Source organism: Oncorhynchus gorbuscha, linkage group LG22 (genome assembly GCF_021184085.1).
Source record: "Oncorhynchus gorbuscha isolate QuinsamMale2020 ecotype Even-year linkage group LG22, OgorEven_v1.0, whole genome shotgun sequence".
Taxonomy (NCBI): Eukaryota; Metazoa; Chordata; class Actinopteri; order Salmoniformes; family Salmonidae; genus Oncorhynchus; species Oncorhynchus gorbuscha.
The window spans coordinates 8,172,101-8,192,357 of record NC_060194.1 but is presented as its reverse complement, the minus strand read 5'-3'; the positions used below and the strand labels follow the sequence as shown (position 1 = coordinate 8,192,357).

The window sequence follows — 20,257 nt, the reverse complement described above, 5'->3', positions numbered from 1 at the left end:
CACCCACATACAGTTGACTGACCAAGAATCTCTGGGACTTTTGGCACGGTCTTATGTGGACTGCGTCTGCACTGCGTCTGCACTGTAGTGCCTTCTGTTAAAATGGTGTAGCGGTCGGAAGACACCCATTTCAGGTGTGTATTCAAGAGCAGGGAGTGAGAGCGGCCGCGAGCAAACCAAGTCGCAGACTCCGCATCGTTGCCAACTAGCAAAAATCGTCTCATTCCACGAGGATGCTAACTTTTGAGGCAGCCATTTGACAGCCCGAAAAGTTAAAATCACCATTCATCTGCATAGTTCCTTTATGATCCCCATTTAAACAGGAAGTCATGCAGGATGCACAGGGAGCCCAGTTGAACTTTGGGCCAGACAGGGATACGTCACAGATGTTGGTCCTCCAGACTAGAGCCCAGATGGACACCTTAAATCCGAGCCCCGTGAACACTGGTTGGGGATGAGGGAGAGGATGGAGCTCTTCATCCTACTGTGACAGTGATGCATCACACACACACCAGATACCGTATGAATATAAATGACATGCAGTATGTCTCTCTTTATATTTATGTGGTTTTGCAGTTGTTGTTGGAATCCGTAACAGGGATGGACGTGTGTGTGGTTGTGTGTTGGTGTGCTTGCATGCTTATGTGCGAGTGGGCGTGTGTGTGTGTGGCTGTAATAGATACAGTATATTGCTGACTCAGTCTCTTCTTTGTGTGATGGGGATGCAACCCTGCAGGCGTGGGGTCAGTGTGACAGACAGCAACAGGCATCCTGGGGATCCCATGGGGAATTGTGGGGCTTTGCTGCCATGGCGATAAAGCCAACCACGTGCACACACACTCTCTCTTTCACTATCACACACACGGCCTCTATCTCAGTCTTATTCCTCACACACAATTTCCATCTCTCCATGCAGCCAAGCCTCACACATACATACACATACCAGCACAGAGAATGAGACCTACTGGTCCAGTACCAAGAATTCATATCATCTAGTATGGCTGACAGGGCATTGTATTTCAAAGTGTAAGCGCAAGGTGGATTACTTTGAATGCTTGTATGATTATTATAATACTAGTAATGGATTGGAGCTTTTTGTAAATACTAAAAGCATTCTGGCATTTCATGGGGGCGGACTCACCTTATCCAGATGCACTGCGACCAATGAGAAGCACCAGAAAGAATTGTGTGTCATATTACAAAGGGATTGTATACCTCCTAATCCCGTACATACAGAATGTACGTGTCTGAATTGAAAGACATTCAGTCAGGACAGCATTCATTGCATGCATGCAGTTATAACAGAATAGAAAAGTAGTGCCATCTGCTGGCCATTTATGTCATTACATAGACAGAGTACAATGGATGTCATGTGTTTTAAAACTGTCATATGTCAGCAATTTTGCTTAGCTTTAAGAGTAATGCATACAAAATGAGTAGAGAAATCCACTGTCTGGTTTGTCTATAATGGATTTTGATAATAAGGAAACAAACTTTACCAGTATAGCGCACTGATATTTTAAAATACATGCAACAATTTGCTGATAGTGGGAAACAGTTCAATCCAGACAAGCATCAATGTAAATGTACTGCCTATTTACTGTAATAATGATCTCTAGCTGAATGAAATGCCCAGAGGGTAGTGGTGCAGACCTGAATACCAATTAGATTCAATTTCTCTGAGATTTCTATATTATCCAACACAGTTGCTCTCTTCCCTGTTGCACATGGTAGAGAGGGTGTAAGGCGGAGTCAAAATAATAGATATTAAAAATAGAAGCCCCACCGTACAATCACGGAATAAAGGCCATGTGAAGAGATGTAAAGGCGTTGACACACAGAACATTGTCACTCCCCTCAGGCCGTACAGGGGATAACGACACTGAAACGTATACAGTACCAGCATCCACCCATTGGTGGTCCAGCATATACTGTAATAATGCATTTTCGAAAATAACACGGGGATAGACGACTCGAGGTCTCAAGGGCCGCAGTTTGGCTGTTTTTTAAATGTTTTTAAACCTCCCATTGTGGAACTCGGCTGACGAGTCCACTTTGCTATTTGCCCAGGTATGAATAGACACCTGGATCAATTTTAATAGGCAAGGACTAAAACCAGCAGACAATATCGCACTCCAAGTTTGGAGCAGTGCATCCCTGCCACAATAACACTTCCACTGGCACACAAGAGTCTTAAAATCAAATGTTTTCCTGTCCAGGAACAGGAAGTGGACTGAAGAGCTAACTCCAAGCATGGTTGGGAATAGTGAATGATATTGACCTCCCAACCTGAACCTTAGTGGCCCAAGACGGAGATGAGAAGAGAGACGGGCAGAGGTGAGGGATCTTCGGCTGTGTCTGAAATGGCACTCTATTCCCTACTGTATAGTGAGTGCACTACTCTTGGCCAGAGCCTAGTACTTGAAGTCAGTGAGAAAAGCTAACATGACATGCTGAGCTCAGTAAGTGGTGAGTGTTGGAGAAGTCAAAAGCGACAGCCAAAAGGCTACCAACACAGTTTTCTACCATAGCTTTTAGATGTACTTAGCTAGTTAGATTGTAGTCAAAAGTGCACTATATACAGTAGGGAATAAGTTGCCATTTAGGATTGGACATTCCTTGAACTGTGGCGTCTGTGTCTTTGACCTATCCACGGGAACAGGGGGGTCAAGGTCTCAGAGAGATGTCCCAGCATGTGTGTGGTGGGCCTGGATGAGGGCTGTGATGTCACCGTAGGACCCCTGCTGGGCCACGAAGAGGGCCGTGCGACCACGCTGGAAGAGGAAGAGAGGAAAAGAGGCGGAGGAAAGCAGAGAAGGTCAACACTTGAGGTATGCGCGAAGGCAGTGTTTCCCAAACCTCTGTACCTCCATTTAAAAAAAATCTATTCCAGTACTAACACAGCTGATTCAACTAATGAAGGGCTTGATGATCAGTTAACCAATTGAATCAGGTGTGCTCGTACTAGAATACATCAAATAAGTGGAATGGGTGGGGGTACTTGAGGAAAGGTTTGGCACACACTACTAAGGTATGTAACCATGCTAAACGACAGTGATATAGACAAAATGAGAGAGAACGGTAGAATGCACATTCCCGGGTGAATTAGAATTTATACAATTAACACTTTTGCATCTAGGATAGTGTCAATTCAAGGCAGGAGGCCCTTCATCGTGAGAGCTTTCCGCTCCTCTTTTTCGTGAGCTCAGCGTGACCGCCTGGCTGACGCTCTGCTAGCTCTCTGTGGATTAATGAAGCCTATTGTAGAGGCAAACCTCACTGGGCTACGGCGAGCTAATCGCTGAGTCAAGGGATGCCCCCCAAATGGCACCCTATTTCCTATTTAGTCCACTACTTTTAACCAGAGCCCATAGAGAATAGGGTTCCACTTGGGACGCAACCAAGGTATTTGGGCTTTCAAATGCTTCAAATAGCCTAAGCTGCTCTTTCAGCAAAGGCGCTAATTCTAGTGAGAAAAGAGGGCTGACATCCTGTTCACATTGAATCTTATAATGGCAATACTTGGAGGAACTCTTCCCCCCCCACAGGGGTGTATTTTGTATACTTGTCCACTAGGTGGCGTAGGGTCTGGGTGTTAGATGTATTGCTTACTCCTGAAGTCGTGGTTAGTAACTGAGGGCCTACAGGGGGTTGGGGGATTGTATGGGTGTGTGTGTGAGCATCCATATCTGTGTTTGTGTGTATGATAAAGTGCATAGCACTGTTAATCTGTTTCTTTTCCTGAATTGTCCAACAGGCACAATGAGAGCCAGTGACATACTGCAGGCATAGACTTCCTGTTAGCACCAGATACCAGATCCTGACCTACTGCACAGGGCAAAACCTGTTTAAGATGCTACTACACACTATGCGTGTAGTGTGTGCGTCTATGTGTAACAGAATAACTTTACGTCCGTCCCCTCGCCCATACCCGTCCCCTCGCCCATTTAGCGCACACCGCTAACTAAGCTAGCCGTTTCACATCCGTTACATATGCACATGTGTTTGTGTATTCTCTAGTCTATTCATCCAACACTCACCTGGTCTGTGAGGCTGGTGTCACACTCGGCCCTCTCCAGCAGAAGCCAGGCGACGTGTGTGTGGCCCCTCTCACAGGCACACATGAGGGCCGTGGCCCCCTGGCGGTCCTGGACATTGGGGTCTGCCCCGCAGCGTAGCAGCAGACGCACCATCAGGCCCCGGCCATGTCTGACTGCTAGCATCAGAGCTGTCTGACCCCCCTGGATGGAGAGAGATGGGGAAGAGGAATGAGGAGGGCCAAACGGAGAATCATCTCAATATGCCGAGCTGAAACTGACTGGCCATAAGGAAGTTCCTGGTGGGATGGTTCATCTTTAGGCCAGTCTTATGGGAGAATATTTGACTGTGTGTTTAAAAGAGAGAGAAACAAAGTATGCAGGCTAGGCCTATGGTGGTCATGAAATGTTGTCCGCAGGTTATTGTTATGCAAAAGACTTCCGGTCTCACGGTAATTGACCGTTTAATGAACATAAACACTTTTAGCGTCTCCAGGTCTCCGCGCATGCAAGCCACTGATGCACGTCTTTGGAACATTTGACAAAGTTGAATTAATCCATTTACTATACACCATCACAATAAATCCACGATTTGTTTTAGGCAGGTCTAAAGAGACATGATGTGAAGAAAATGTATTTCAAAAGAACAGAAAATGAGTTGGCCTACTGTATTATATCTGGCTATGCTCCGTGCCATAGTCTGTAGGCTGGTTCATTTAGCAGACAAGATATGCTTATAAGTCCCGTACCATTATATTATATTATATGATTTTATAGTAAGAAGAATATAATTGATCTTAGCTGAATAAAATAGAAAGGATATATAATCCCATTCTGGAGAGAGTGCGCATATGATGTGGATATGTTTAGCCTAAAAGTGATTTGAAACAGGTCCTATAAAATTTGAAACAGGTCCTATATGCTAGATTTTGAGTTATTTGGCAACTTTAGTTGGGTATGATGCAAACCTTAGAATGTCTTAGAAATCAAAACATACCTATGGGTATGCATAAACTCTTAATATGCATACGGGTGTTTTAAATGAATCATCACCTTAGAAAGCGCTGTCCATTTCGTTGTGTTTTGGCTTTGAAACAACATCCACAGCGACCATGTTTTCCACTCCGTTTCAGCCTGCTGCTAAACTTCTTTCTTCAAATTGATCACAGTGAGCTGAATTTTAAAAGCATGATACTGTTTTGATGATAATAGTCTTTGATGTGGTTTTTTGCATTTATGTCAGAGTGGGTAGAGGGACAGTAGAGCCCTGAGTACCAGGCCATTAGCGACCCGATGTCGTTAGCGGGTTGGGTACTACCAACGCATGTCCAGAGTGCAGAAGAGAAGATTAGCGTGATGGTCACGTGGAATTTTACTGCGGTCATGACTCATGACTACCGGAGTGGCAGTAATAAAGCCACCGCAACAGCCCTAGGCGCGGCCCATGGGTCCGTTGAGACATGTTATTATGGTTTTTGTGTAATTTGGTTTTTGATCAATCATGGAGAAGATTGGCGCTCTCTCTGTATGTGAGAGGAGATGAGAGGACAGAGGTCCAGGCAGCGGGAGAGAGCTCACGATAACCTCCAGTCTTCTGTAGCCATGCCAGAAACATAAGTCCATTCCTGCTCTAGTACCTTAGCCTGGTAAAACCAGACTGAATGCTGCTCTGGAACAATGGTGAGCACAGTGTTCATTCTGGTGTAACCAAGCTACCGGTTTCTCCCGCTGCTCTCAGTGGTACAGAGGTGATTCATCCTAACCCAGGCCGCAAGCTGTAAAGGTCAACTCAATATCTCCTCTCTCCAAAGCAGAGCTATAAGCCTCTGTTTATCAAAAAGCCCTTTTACCCTCTCTGTGAGCAGAATGACAGACCACTGGCCCTTGGTGCGGATTCATATGGTTTATAGTTTATAGTCTGCGGCATGAAAATTGAAATCTATTATTATTCAAAACAAGTACTCACTGCACAGGTCCAATTTACTGTACATTACTTTGATGTTCCATAGCTATAACCATCATGGTAACTCTGTAACACCCACGGTGGATTGTTGGAGCCATTCTTGTTTTGTGTTATGGAACCGTTTGGACAACACACATTTGGAATACCAAGATACTTGATCGTATAGTACATTATGTGCCATACAAGAGTGTTAGGAGGAAGTATGAGGTGTGTACTTGGCAGTTATAGAGGTAGTGACCTGGCTCGCTCGAGCGTTGACGTCCCCCAGCTCCATGAGCCTGCGGACCACCTCCATGTCCCCAGAGCCGTCCGGGGCCGTAAGGGAGGCCAGCATCACCGTTGTGTACCCTGCCTTGTTCTGGAGGTCCACCTCACACACACCTGTATGGGGAAGGACAAACACACACATACGGTGTATTGGAATGCTCAATACACAATGTCAACGTGTTAGATATGGAATCGTAAGTACAAATGTATAACCATTTAGATACACATAATTCCATACAATAAGTGTTTATGCTCGCTCACTCGCTCGCTCACTCACTCACTCACTCACTCACTCACTCACTCACTCACTCACTCACTCACTGTCTTACCTTAGATTGCCCCATAGCTGTATAATAACACACACACAGTGGTACCAACCTGTGTCCAGTAGCAGGCTGACGATGGGGTAGTTGGCATGGGATACGCTGTAGTGCAGCACTGTGTTGCCGTTGTCGTCCGCCATGTTAACAAGGAAGGGGAGGAGCGAGGGCGTGGCCTTCCTCACCTCTCTGAGGTACACAGACACGGTATTGGCCAAGGAGTCCTCTTCAGCCGCCACCCGGAACCAATCACGGAACAGCACCACCAAAGCCCGCCTCTGGGGAGCAAATTAAATTTGACCGTTTTTCTCCCCAAACGGGAGGGTAAGCTAGTCCTAGATCTGTATCTGAGGGCAACATCTATTCATAATGCTTGGATATTTCCAAGAGAAAATGCACATAGCAGAGTGAGAGTTTGAGGCCAATAGCACTAATGAAAGTGCCCGTGCTGACCACCCTACAACATAACCTTAACAACATCCAGCATGCTTTATCTGACCTTCACCTACTACTCAATACCAACAAAATGATGTATGCTCTTCAACCGGAACCAACCTGCCATCCTAACATTCTCACCCTGAACGGGTCTGAGCTGGAGTACTGTATGTCGACACTTGTAAATATCTTGGTATATGGCTGGACTGATCACTCTCATTCCATACCCAACGTCACACACCTTAGGTCTAAAGTTAAATCCAGAATTTGGTTTCCTCTACTTCAACAAAACATCCTTCACCCACACTGCCATGCGCATCCTTGTAAAAATGACCGTCCTGCCAATCCTGGACAATGCAATGTACCGTAGTTTACAGGCTTGCCCCCAAAACCTCCCTCAATAAACTAGACGCCATTTACCACACTGCCAACCGCTTTCCCACTGGGCACAGACATCAATTCAACGTCTATTCCACATTGGTTTAATTGAAATGACGTGGAAACAACATTGATTTAACCAGTGTGTGCCCAGTGGGTTGTTTACCAGTCCCCCTTTCAACACTCATCACTGTGACCTTTGCACCCTGGTCAACTGGCCCTCATTACATACAGTACATGACGCCAGACTCACTGCTACCAATTTATTTACAAGTCCCTCATAGGCAAGTCACCCCTCTACCTCAGCTCACTCCTCAACATCTCCACTACCAATAGCATCCTGCGCTCTGGTACTGTAGATACAGTGCCTTGCAAAAGTATTCAGACCCCTTGGATTTCTGTTACAAAGTTGGATTAAAATGGACTTTAATTGTCTTTTTTGTCAACAATCTACACAAAAGACTGTAATGTCAAAGTGGAAGAAAAATGTTTTGAATGTATTTTTATGATTAATAAAATTCATTGCATACGTATTCAGCTGCCTGAGTCAGTACATGTTAGAAACACCTTTGGCAGCAATTACAGCTGTGAGTCTTCTTGGGAAAGTGTCTAAGAGCTTTGTGCAATTCTTCAAGCTCTGTCAAGATTTCGGGGATCATGGCTAGACAGCAATTTTCAAGTTTTTAATTTTTTTTAAATTTTACCTTTATTTAACCAGGCAAGTCAGTTAAGAACATATTCTTATTTTCAATGACAGCCTGGGAACAGTGGGTTAACTGCCTGTTCAGGGGCAGAACGACAGTACCTTGTCAGCTCGGGGGTTTGAACTCGCAACCTTCCGGTTACTAGTCCAACGCTCTAACCACTAGGCTACGCTGCCGTATATTTCCATGCAGATTTAAGTCAAACCTGTAACATGGCCACTCGGGAACATTCACTCTTTTCTTGGTAGGCAACTCCAACGTAGTTTTGTCCTTGTGTTTTAGGTTATTGTCCTGCTGAAAGGGGAATTCCTCTCCCAGTGTCTGGTGTAAGGCATACTTAAGCAGGTTTCCTGTGCTTGGCTCCATTCAGTTTATTTTCATACTGGAAAACTCTCCAGCATTTGCCAATGTCAAGCATACCACAATGCTTTAAAATAAGGAGGCAATTACTCCGCGATGTGTTGTATTCGATTTGCCCGAAACATAAGGCTTTGCATTTAGCCCAAAAAGTGTATTCCTTTGCTGTGTTTTTTGTTTGTTGCGGTATTACTTTAGTGCCTTGTTGCATACAAGATGCATGTTTTGGAATATTTTTATATGTTCTGTATATTTGTATTGTTATTTTCACTCTGTAATTTAGGCAATTATTGTGAAGTCACTACAATGTTTTTGATCCATCCTCAGTTTTCTCCCATCACAACCATTCAACTCTGTAGCTGTTCTAAAATCACCAATGGCCTCATGGTAACATCCCTAAGCAGTTTCATTCCTTACCTGCAGCTCAGTTCAGAAGGACGACTCTATCTTTGATGTGTCTGGGTGGTTTAATAGATATTCCACAGCATAATTATTATTGGCACATTTTTACTCCTGAAATAATTTAGGCTTGGCTAAACAAAGGCTAAATACACTGAACAAAAATATAAATTCAACAAAGATGTTACTATTGTTACAGTTCATATAAGGAAATCAGTTAGTTGAAATAAATGCATTAAGCCCTAATCTATAGATTTCACATGACTGGAAATACAGATATGCATCTGTTGGTCACAGAGACCTTAAAAAAACCAGTCAGTATCAGGTGTGAACACACCATTTGCCTCATGCAGCGCCACACTTCTCCTTCACATAGAGTTAATCAGGCTGTTGATTGTGGCCTGGGGAATGTTGTCCCACTCCTCTTCAACGGCTTTGCAAAGTTGCTGGATATTGGCGGGAACTGGAACACACTATCGTACACATCGATCCAGAGCATCCTAAACATGCTCAATGGGTGACATGTCTGGTGAATATGCAGGCCATGGAAGAACTGGGACATTTTCAGCTTCTAGGAATTGTGTACAGATCCTTGCGACATGGGGCTGTGTAATATCATGCTGAAACATGAGGTGATGGTGGTGGATGAATGGCTCGACAATTCAGGATATCGTCACTGCGTCTCTGTGTATTCAAACGGCCATCGATAAAATGTAATTGTGTTGTGTTGTCCGTAGCGTATGCTTGTCCATTAAGTCTGCTGTGTTGCCTTGGACTTTTCATACCATAACCCCACCACCACTATGGGGCACTCTGTTCACAACGTTAACATCAGCAAACCGCTCACCCAAACGACGCCATACATGTGGTCTGCGGTTGTGAGGCCAGTTGGACTTACTGCCAAATTTGCTAAAGAGACATGGGAGGCAGCTTATGGTAGAGAAATGAACATTATATTCTCTGGTGGACATTCCTGCAGTCAGCATGCCAATTGCACACGCCCTCAAACCTTGAGACATCTGTGGCATTGTTGAGTGGCATTTTATTGTTCCCCACACAAGGTGCACCTGTGTAATGATCAGCCTCTTGCTATGCCACACCTGTCAGGTGGATGAATTATCATTGCAAAGGAGAAATGCTCACTAAAAGGGATGAAAACAAATTTGTGCAAAACATTTGAGAGAAATAAGCTTTTTGCGTGTATGGAACATTTCTGGGATCTTTTATTTCAGCTCATGAAACATGGGACCAACACTTTACATGTTGCATTTATATTTTTGTTCAGTGCAACTATGCAACAACTATATTTTTTGTTAGAATTTCTCTTCCACTTTGACGTTAGTATTTCGTGTAGATTCTTTACAAAAAAGAAATACTATTAAATCCATTTGAATCCACTTTGTAACACAATTAAATGTGGCACTGTATATCACACAGGTCATTCCCAAAGCCCGCACATCCTTTAGCCGTCATTCCTTCCATTTTTCCGCCGCCAATGACTGGAACGAGCTGCAAAAACGACCCTCAATCCTGACACATTCATCCCACCACACTCCTTCAAAAACATATTAACTGAGCTGCTATCGGATCAATGTACCTGCTGATCATGAAAGTCTGCTGTGTTGCCTTGGACATTTCTGCTCCCACTGTGAATATGTCTTACCTTTCCTCGGTATACTGTGGTTTTATTTATTCGTTGTGTTATTTTGTGTTGTCCTGTTCCCTGTTGCGATGTTATTGCCTCTTGGCCAGGTCACTATTGTAAATGAGAATTGGTTCTCAATTGACTTATCTGGTTAAATATAGGTGAAATAAGAGAAAGAATGGAGGTGCATAACTATCCTCTTCCGTTCAAGAAATGAAAAGGGATGCGGACAAATTGTGCTCACCTTTTAAGACACCGTTCGGTCGTGCCTCGTCTACCTTAACAGATATTCACAGAAGCTTTCGAATAACACTTGTGTAATTAGTTGTGCCTATGTTTAAGTGTATTGCTGTACCATGCGTACCATTTCATCATTGGGGTTATCCATGTTGTCCATGTGATCTTTGAGGAAATTACACGCTGCTATGAACTCTCCATCTACAGTGTCCCTATGAGGAAAGACAATCATTAGTCCCATGAGTTGGATTGCCAGCAATATTCATATACTCTCACTAACCTCAATAAATTATAATAAATATTGCGTTTTTTTTACATAGTCTGAAGAAAAAAAATGGTCACTCTTCAAAATATGACAATTGCTCAATAAATATGCCCAAATGTTAACTGGGGCTGCAGGGTAGCCTAGTGGTTAGAGCGTTGGACTAGTAACTGGAGGTTGCAAGTTCAAACCCCCGAGCTGACAAGGTACAAATCTGTTGTTCTGCCCCTGAACAGGCAGTTAACCCACTGTTCCTAGGCCGTCATTGAATATAAGAATTTGTTCTTAACTGACTTGCCTAGTTAAATAAAGGTACAATTTTTTTTAAACTGGCAAATCCTCAAATTGTATAATTCATGAACAAAATAATATATAAATATATTTTCAGTTCTCTTCACCTGTCTTTCAGTTCATGTTTGGAATCTCTGTTTGGGTCTGGTTCTGCCTCCATAGGTTCCTCTTTGTTGGTGTCTATCTTGGCCTGTTTTTCTGGTTCTCCAGCTTTCAGATTTTCACCACTATCTGTATGTGAGTCTGGTTGTACATCATATTGAGTAGTCTGGTCCATTGGATCGGTTCCTTCCATCATCTCTCGACTTGGGTCTCCCTCTTTCTGGTCTCCATGGTTGGAACCACCGTGTTCTGCAGGTTTCTCTACCATCTCCCCAGGGTGGAGTTGTCCTTCTGGCTGTTGCTGTAGGTCGGAGATGTCCACATTCTCATGGCTCTTACTGTCCAAATCCTCATTTGGTGTTGTTTCAAAGCTAAACACATATGTAAAAAAAATATTCAGACACTACAGTGTCATTATGAACCAATGTGCTTTGCCCATTATAGCCATCATGATGGTTTTTATACTGTAGCTGAACGCAGACAGTACAAAATGAGTGTTGCTGCACAGGGTTAGCCATAAGTTGGTCATAAATTCAAAGGGCGGATGCTCAAGTTAGTTATTTGTCAACGATAAACAGCAGGAGCCTTGTGTCTTACCCGCTGTTCACACCCGTAAAGTGGAGGTTCCTAGACATCTGAGCACCGCCATTTCTCCTCATGATAGATTTCGGGGCTAAGAGAGAAAAAGACGAGGACGATTGTATTTTAAGGCCGGAGCTGTTAAATCACACGCTCCCACTTTGAATACAAAAACAGCTGAACAACCACAACAACCACAACTGAAGGCTAAATGAACCCTTTATAAAAAAGCTACAGAATTGTAGATGCTTTGCTAAGTGGGACCAACCCCAGTATAAGAGGACGATGAGGAGGCCAACAAGACAATAGACAAGACATAGACAATGAGATAGAAAGTCTGTAGACTCCATTTTGCTGATCCCTGCCTACAGGCAGAAATTAAAACAAGAGGCTCCCACACTGAGGTCTGTCCAACGCTGGTCAGACCAAGCTGACTCTACACTCCAAGACTGCTTCCATCACGTGGACTGGGACATGTTTCGTATTGCGTCAGATGGGAATATTGACGAATACGCTGATTCGGTGTGCGAGTTCATTAGAACGTGCGTCGAAGATGTCGTTCCCATAGCAACGATAAAAACATTCCCTAACCAGAAACCGTGGATTGATGGCAGCATTCGCGTGAAACTGAAAGCGCGAACCACTGCTTTTAATCAGGGCAAGGTGTCTGGCAACATGACTGAATACAAACAGTGCAGCTATTCCCTCCGTAAGGCTATTAAACAAGCTAAGCGTCAGTACAGAGACAAAGTGGAATCTCAATTCAATGGCTCAGACACAAGAGGCATGTGGCAGGGTCTACAGTCAATCACGGACTACAAGATGAAATCCAGCCCAGTCACGGACCAGGATGTCTTGCTCCCAGGCAGACTAAATAACTTTTTTGCCCGCTTTGAGGACAATACAGTGCCACTGACACGGCCTGCAACGGAAACATGCGGTCTCTCCTTCACTGCAGCCGAGGTGAGTAAGACATTTAAACGTGTTAACCTCGCAAGGCTGCAGGCCCAGACGGCATCCCCAGCCACGCCCTCAGAGCATGCGCAGACCAGCTGGCCGGTGTGTTTACGGACATATTCAATCAATCCCTATACCAGTCTGCTGTTCCCACATGCTTCAAGAGGGCCACCATTGTTCCTGTTCCCAAGAAAGCTAAGGTAACTGAGCTAAACGACTACCGCCCCGTAGCACTCACTTCCGTCATCATGAAGTGCTTTGAGAGACTAGTCAAGGACCATATCACCTCCACCCTACCTGACACCCTAGACCCACTCCAATTTGCTTACCGCCCAAATAGGTCCACAGACGATGCAATCTCAACCACACTGCACACTGCCCTAACCCACCTGGACAAGAGGAATACCTATGTGAGAATGCTGTTCATCGACTACAGCTCGGCATTCAACACCATAGTACCCTCCAAGCTCGTCATCAAGCTCGAGACCCTGGGTCTCAACCCCGCCCTGTGCAACTGGGTACTGGACTTCCTGACGGGCCGCCCCCAGGTGGTGAGGGTAGGCAACAACATCTCCTCCCCGCTGATCCTCAACACGGGGCCCCACAAGGGTGCGTTCTGAGCCCTCTCCTGTACTCCCTGTTCACCCACGACTGCGTGGCCACGCACGCTCCAACTCAATCATCAAGTTTGCGGACGACACAACAGTGGTAGGCTTGATTACCAACAACGACGAGACGGCCTACAGGGAGGAGGTGAGGGCCCTCGGAGTGTGGTGTCAGGAAAATAACCTCACACTCAACGTCAACAAAACTAAGGAGATGATTGTGGACTTCAGGAAACAGCAGAGGGAACACCCCCTATCCACATCGATGGAACAGTAGTGGAGAGGGTAGCTAGTTTTAAGTTCCTCGGCATACACATCACAGACAAACTGAATTGGTCCACTCACACTGACAGCGTCGTGAAGAAGGCGCAGCAGCGCCTATTCAACCTCAGGAGGCTGAAGAAATTCGGCTTGTCACCAAAAGCACTCACAAACTTCTACAGATGCACAATCGAGAGCATCCTGGCGGGCTGTATTACCGCCTGGTACGGCAACTGCTCCGCCCTCAACCGTAAGGCTCTCCAGAGGGTAGTGAGGACTGCACAACGCATCACCGGGGGCAAACTACCTGCCCTCCAGGACACCTACACCACCCGTTGTTACAGGAAGGCCATAAAGATCATCAAGGACATCAACCACCCGAACCACTGCCTGTTCACCCCGCTATCATCCAGAAGGCGAGGTCAGTACAGGTGCATCAAAGCTGGGACCGAGAGACTGAAAAACAGCTTCTATCTCAAGGCCATCAGACTGTTAAACAGCCACCACTAACACTGAGTGGCTGCTGCCAACACACTGTCATTGACACTGATCCAACTCCAGCCATTTTAATAATGGGAATTGATGGGAAATTATGTAAATATATCACTAGCCACTTTAAACAATGCTACCTTATATAATGTTACTTACCCTACATTATTAATCTCATATGCATATGTATATACTGTACTCTACATCATCGACTGCATCCTTATGTAACACATGTATCACTAGCCACTTTAACTATGCCACTTTGTTTACTTTGTCTACACACTCATCTCATATGTATATACTGTACTCGATACCATCTACTGTATGCTGCTCTGTACCATCACTCATTCATATATCCTTATGTACATGTTCCTTATCCCCTTACACTGTGTATAAGACAGTAGTTTTGGAATTGTTAGTTAGATTACTTGTTGGTTATCACTGCATTGTCGGAACTAGAAGCACAAGCATTTCGCTACACTCGCATTAACATCTGCTAACCATGTGTATGTGACAAATAAAATTTGATTTGATTTGACATACTCCATTTTACATGGTTGGTAGCCTAATCACAATGGGAGGCATTGATAACGATCAATTCAAGTGAAACTCTAGTCAAAAACTATCTGTTGGTATTAGTTGTTTCATCTTTTGAAAAATAGTTTTTGAGTGGAGGTTTTTTTTCTTCAGGTTGGATGATAACTATATATAAACTGCATTTCGGTTCATTTCCCTGCTTTAATGAAACAAATGGGTCTGGTGAGTTCTTTCCATAGCAGCTTCGAATTGTTCTTTGCATGAGAACGAAATAGTTTCCCTGTAATTATGACAAACTGCTCTCATTTTAGAAGAAAGGAAGAAATGGGAAGTACTGGTGCTGGTCCAGTCTCCTAGGACTGAGTCAGGGCATTCCAGTATGGCAAAAAATGAAAATCCTTAAGTACAAACAGTAAGGAAGAGTTACAGTCATCAATAAAAAACAACTATCATGCATAAAGCCAGACTAACTACAACCATCAATTTACACTGCATAGCAAATTGTGGGTCTCAATTTGAGAAAGGAAAATAAAGTTGTCTGAAAGTGGTCTCTTTTAAATTGGCAATGGAATTTGCGCACAGTGAATTTCCGCCATTCACTCGCATATCGGACCTGGTCTTTCAGGATAGATGGAGAAATAGCTCAAAGCTATGAGTGAAATGTGCTGACATGACGTGATTGGAGTAAAACAAAAACACTGGGAATGGATTGTGTTACAGTTAGACTCATTCCAATGAGTCGGAATATATATATCTAATAACTTATGAAAGACAGAAAAGAGCCCTGTACTATAAAATAAACATTGGGAAAAAAATCTGAGCGCCAGTAACTAGGTTTCCATCCAAATGGCGACAGATTTTCTTGCGAATATATATTTTTTTCATATGCGTAAAGAAAGTATGCAAAGTTTCCAACAAACGGACTTGTTGTGGATAAAAAATAATTGCGTGATGACGTGATACACACACAATTGTTTGTTTTTTCACTTACGTTTTCATGTTTCCATAACATTTTCAACTATACCCTACTATGGTCTTGGCACGTGCGGTCTAGCCAACAGCTAGTCTGTGCGGGTAGCCTAGTATACATGATCAGAGTATCATAGCCTAATATTTGTTTTTGTCAAACGGCAGTCAAGCATCTATCATGTCACTAGATAGAATAAGAACCTAGATATTTATTGGAAAGGAGCATCAAGATCATCATACGTTATTTAATTTCCTCTGTAGCCTAATAAACTGAATGGTTTCCTGCTTCGTAGTTGGGGACCTCACACATTGCACATAAAGGCGTTTCCAACGGCATTTCTCGCATAATTGATTTTACCGACACAAAAAGATCCCACCATGTCGAATGAAGAAATGATCTGTCGGCATTTACATTTCTGTGACAAAACTTACTGTTTCCATCATGATCGTGATTTTCGGTCGTGATTTTTGTTGTTAGTGCGATATGATTTTACTCGCATAAAAACTGTGGATGGAAACATGGTTAATGTAGACTGTACATTATTGTCCAGGCTTTTCCTGGACTAGAACGCACTTTCAATGGAGATTCTCCATTGAGCATGCTCGTTCTGGAAATCAACCCAAAGTTCTGTGACGATAAACCATACCTCCTTGAAAAGCCTCTCCGTCACTGGATCCATTGTTGTAGTAAGAGGAAAGAGTATGAACCAGACTCATCATCTCCTCCTGTAGCGAATTGACCTTGGGGTCTGGGTGCTCCAGGGCCTTGCCCCCCTCTGTTGCTGTCCCCCGACACAGACACCCCCACTGCTGTTCCAGGAGAACCTGGATCCTCTTCACGTGGAGGGCTGCCACAGGTTGCTCCATGCCACCTGGGGAGGCTTCTTTCTGCGGCATGTGCTCCGTGGTTACTCCCAGGCCTGGTTCTCTGTCAAAGCGATGGAGCACCATTTCTGAATTGTGTTGACCAGCTTGGGCCTCCATCATGGAAGAGCTAGCTGAAACCCAAATGTGATGATCTCCAAGGCCCTCGATCTGAGTGCCAGAGTTTTGTCTATTTCTTCCGATGGCCACTGCATTGGTCGACAAAGATTCTCCTTCATTAAACATTTCTCGACTGGACGCACCATGCGCACCTGCTAAAGACCACCTAGAATTATTATCGGTCTCTTCATCATCTTGGTCCACTGGCACTCTCTCCGCTCTTACCCAGCCCTCAGTGTTTCTGGTGAGCTGCTTCATCCTCAATTCCTTCCTCCGGCCCTCCTCCTGCTGTTCTCTCAGCAGCAAGGTGGCGTTCTGGAGGTCCAAGCTGCTCTCATGAAGCCTTTGCTCCAGCATGGCCACTTTGGCTTGCAGGGATGTCACTGTAAGAAGCTCGTCTAGGTCTGTGCTCGTCCTCCATTCGTGTGTCTGGTTAGAGTCATCATCGGTGACATCGTTGTTGTGGGTGAAGAGATGACTTTCTTTCCTGGGTCTTTTGAGATCAGAGGTCGCATAAGAGGGGTTTTTGGCCCCGTTGACCAGGGTTTGGGATCTGGGTCGGGGATTCAGTCCGAGACGGAACCTTTCCCTCTCCTCCTGCAGGATGCAGATCTGTGCCTTGAGCTCCGGGATTACCCGGACCTCCTCCTCCAGCTCGCCAACGCGCTCCAGGGCTTCGGTGAGGCGGCGGAGGGTTCCAGAAAAGTCCTGGTTTGACCGAAAGTCGGATGAGCAGTCCAGGGAGTAGAAGCTGTCTTCTGTGGACATGTCCCTTCCTCCGAGACGGTCTCTGGAGCTTCGGAGACTAGCCGGGTTTTCAGTTGACTCGGAATCTTTCCTCAGCAGAACGGTGAGAGGTAGGCTGGAGGCCCGCAGGAGATTTGGCCTGATGTGCTCCCCCAAGGGCTGCTCATCAAAGGCTCGGATACTGGCCTCCATCTCAGCCACAGACTTATACCTTCCAGAGGAGGCTGACGACCTGCCATCATAAGCCCAGGAGCCATAGTGGGGGTCGGCTAGGCGAGACCTGGGGGCCAGAGCTCCAGTGGAGCCCCAGGGGGTAGGCCGATAGCCAAGCCCAGAGAGGTTGAGGTGTCTGGGGAGTGTGTTGGGCCTCTGCCCCCTGCTCCGACGCTGGATGGGGACCCTCTTTATGGTGTGGCCCTTCTCGATGTCGTCAACGTACTTGAGGAAGTCCAGGTCCAGGTGGAAGCCATAGGGCGTCTCCACCGAGTACAGAGGAGGTTTCCCCTTATTCTCTGGGGCTTTGGGCCCATTTCCTAAAAGAGTAATAGCAGTGTTTCAATACTTGTTGCCATAGTATTGACACATAATAAGCACTATAGTATGTGAATCATACCATAAACCATATATTTTGGGGAAAATATAACGTACAGTTATAGATAACCAACAATAAAAAAAACATTGACAATTTTTGTTGATACATTTCATATGTTTTTAAAGGCTGTTACCATTTTGCTTGTCCATCATTTGCAGGCTTCAGCTGTGAGCATTGTTTGTTGGCACATTATCTGGTTGGTAGTCTGAGTGTGTCTTCCCTCTTGCCAACTTCTACAGGTGTTGTGACTCTGTTCTTGTGGTGTAAATCAGGTGATTGCCTGGCAAGAGAGTGAAAGCGGGACAAAGGAAGAGGTGAGAAATTGCTGATCAAAAAAGTCATTTTTGTACCTTAAGCATGTTAGCCACAATTAATTTCTCCATGATTCAAAATAGGGAGATCACATCTAAGATCACATCTGAGTCAGAATAACTAGAACTCTTTAAAGAAAAGAAAGACTTGCAGTTTAAACTGAATTCAAATTATACTGGTGAGAGCAGTGTGCAGGTCTTTAGAAAAAAAGGTATCCATGATTAAATGGATATTATTAACTGGGTAGTTCAGGTGCTGGATGCTGATTGGCTGTAGCAGCATTCCAGCCGTTTGTATATCAGGCAGTGTACCATGGGTATGACACAAAAATACTTGTTTACTGTTCTAGTTATGTTGGTAACCGATTTATAATAGCAATAAGGCACCTTGGGAGTTTGAGTATATGGCCAATATACCACTTTGCGTCATGCCGATGAACAGCCCTTAGCCGTGGTATATTTAAGTTATGGAAATTACACACAATAATTGCTAATTACAAATGTAGTTATTACATAACCTTCTGTGACCTTCCAATACATCATTATTGCATTATGGCCCTACTGGTAGACTTGTGCTCAGGTTCGCCATCGGGTTTCGAGTAGACAGCTTATTATGAACTTGTGGCACTAGCCTTCACTTTCATCTCATTCATATATTATTTCTCTTTCTCTCTCACTCACACATCAGAGTGAACCCTCCCGGCTTGCATACAACAGCGGTAGACCTGATGTTCTCTTGATTATAGCCCTTATTCCAAATACAGATCTCAAAATAACTCCGAGACTGTTGAGACCAGTAGCCATGGAATACACTCCTACATATAAAAATAAATACAGACAGCCATTGTTCTGACTCATTTCTCTTCTACTCTCTTTGGCCTCCCACTTTTCTCCCAGTGCTTTCTCTCAAGTTTTTCTCTCTCTTCTCATATATTTCTCTCCTCTTACTTTGTCCCCTCTCTTCTCCTCTTTCACTATCTTTCCTTATTCTACCTTCTCCCTCCTTATCCAACCTTCTCCCTCATTATCCTACACGTCTCCCTCCTTATCCTAACCGTCTTCCTCCTTATTCTACCTTCTCCCTCCTTATCCTACCCTCTTGCCTCATCTCTCCCCATCTCTTATTTGACTTTTTCTCTTTCCTGACCATCCATATATATCCCTCTCGCTCTTCTTTTACTCTCTTCCTAAGCTTCCCCTTCCTCCCTCCCTCTCTCTGTCTGTCCTCCCCCTCTCAAACCCTAACCCCCACCCTCTCTCTGTCTGTCCTCCCCCATCTCCCCTCTCAAACCGTAACCCCCACCCTCTCTCTGTCTGTCCTCCCCCATCTCCCCTCTCAAACCCTAACCCCACCCTCTCTATGTCAGTCCTCCCCCATCTCCCATTTACATTACATTTACATTTAAGTCATTTAGCAGACTCCCCTCTCAAACCCTAACCCCTACCCTCTCTCTGTCTGTCCTCCCCCATCTCCTCTCTCAAACTGTAACCCCCACCCTCTCTCTGTCTGTCCTCCCCCATCTCCCCCTCTCAAACCCTAACCCCCACCCTCTCTCTGTTTGTCCTTCCGATCTCCCCCTCTCAAACCCTAACCCACACCCTCTCTCTGTCTGTCTGTCCTCCCCCATCTCCCCTCTCAAACCCCTCCCCCTCTGTCTGTCCTCCCCCTCTCAAACCCTTAACCTCCACCCTCTCTCTGTCTGTCCTCCCCCATCTCCCCTCTCAAACCCTAACCCCCACCCTCTCTCTGTGTCTGTACTCCCCCATCCCCCCTCTCAAACCCTAACCCCACCCTCTCTCTGTCTGGCCTCCCCCATCCCCCCTCTCAA

The 20,257-nt window shown here is 44.9% G+C and overlaps 1 protein-coding gene across 1 annotated transcript in view; it reads right to left on the bottom strand.

The window, feature by feature from the left end:
* Positions 1–494: 494 nt before the first annotated feature.
* LOC124009289 (KN motif and ankyrin repeat domain-containing protein 1-like) overlaps positions 495–20,257 on the bottom strand; it is a 41,414-nt gene continuing 21,651 nt past the window's right edge. Inside the window, exons 2-10 of the mRNA XM_046320927.1 lie at positions 18,251–18,397; positions 16,442–18,058; positions 11,995–12,070; positions 11,403–11,768; positions 10,870–10,954; positions 6,646–6,865; positions 6,239–6,381; positions 4,041–4,241; positions 495–2,774 (exon numbers count right to left, since the gene is read on the bottom strand). Coding sequence (XP_046176883.1) covers positions 2,676–2,774; positions 4,041–4,241; positions 6,239–6,381; positions 6,646–6,865; positions 10,870–10,954; positions 11,403–11,768; positions 11,995–12,070; positions 16,442–18,058; positions 18,251–18,269 — 2,826 coding nt within the window. The 5' untranslated portion in view covers positions 18,270–18,397 and the 3' untranslated portion in view covers positions 495–2,675. The remainder of the gene's footprint in view (positions 2,775–4,040; positions 4,242–6,238; positions 6,382–6,645; positions 6,866–10,869; positions 10,955–11,402; positions 11,769–11,994; positions 12,071–16,441; positions 18,059–18,250; positions 18,398–20,257) is intronic.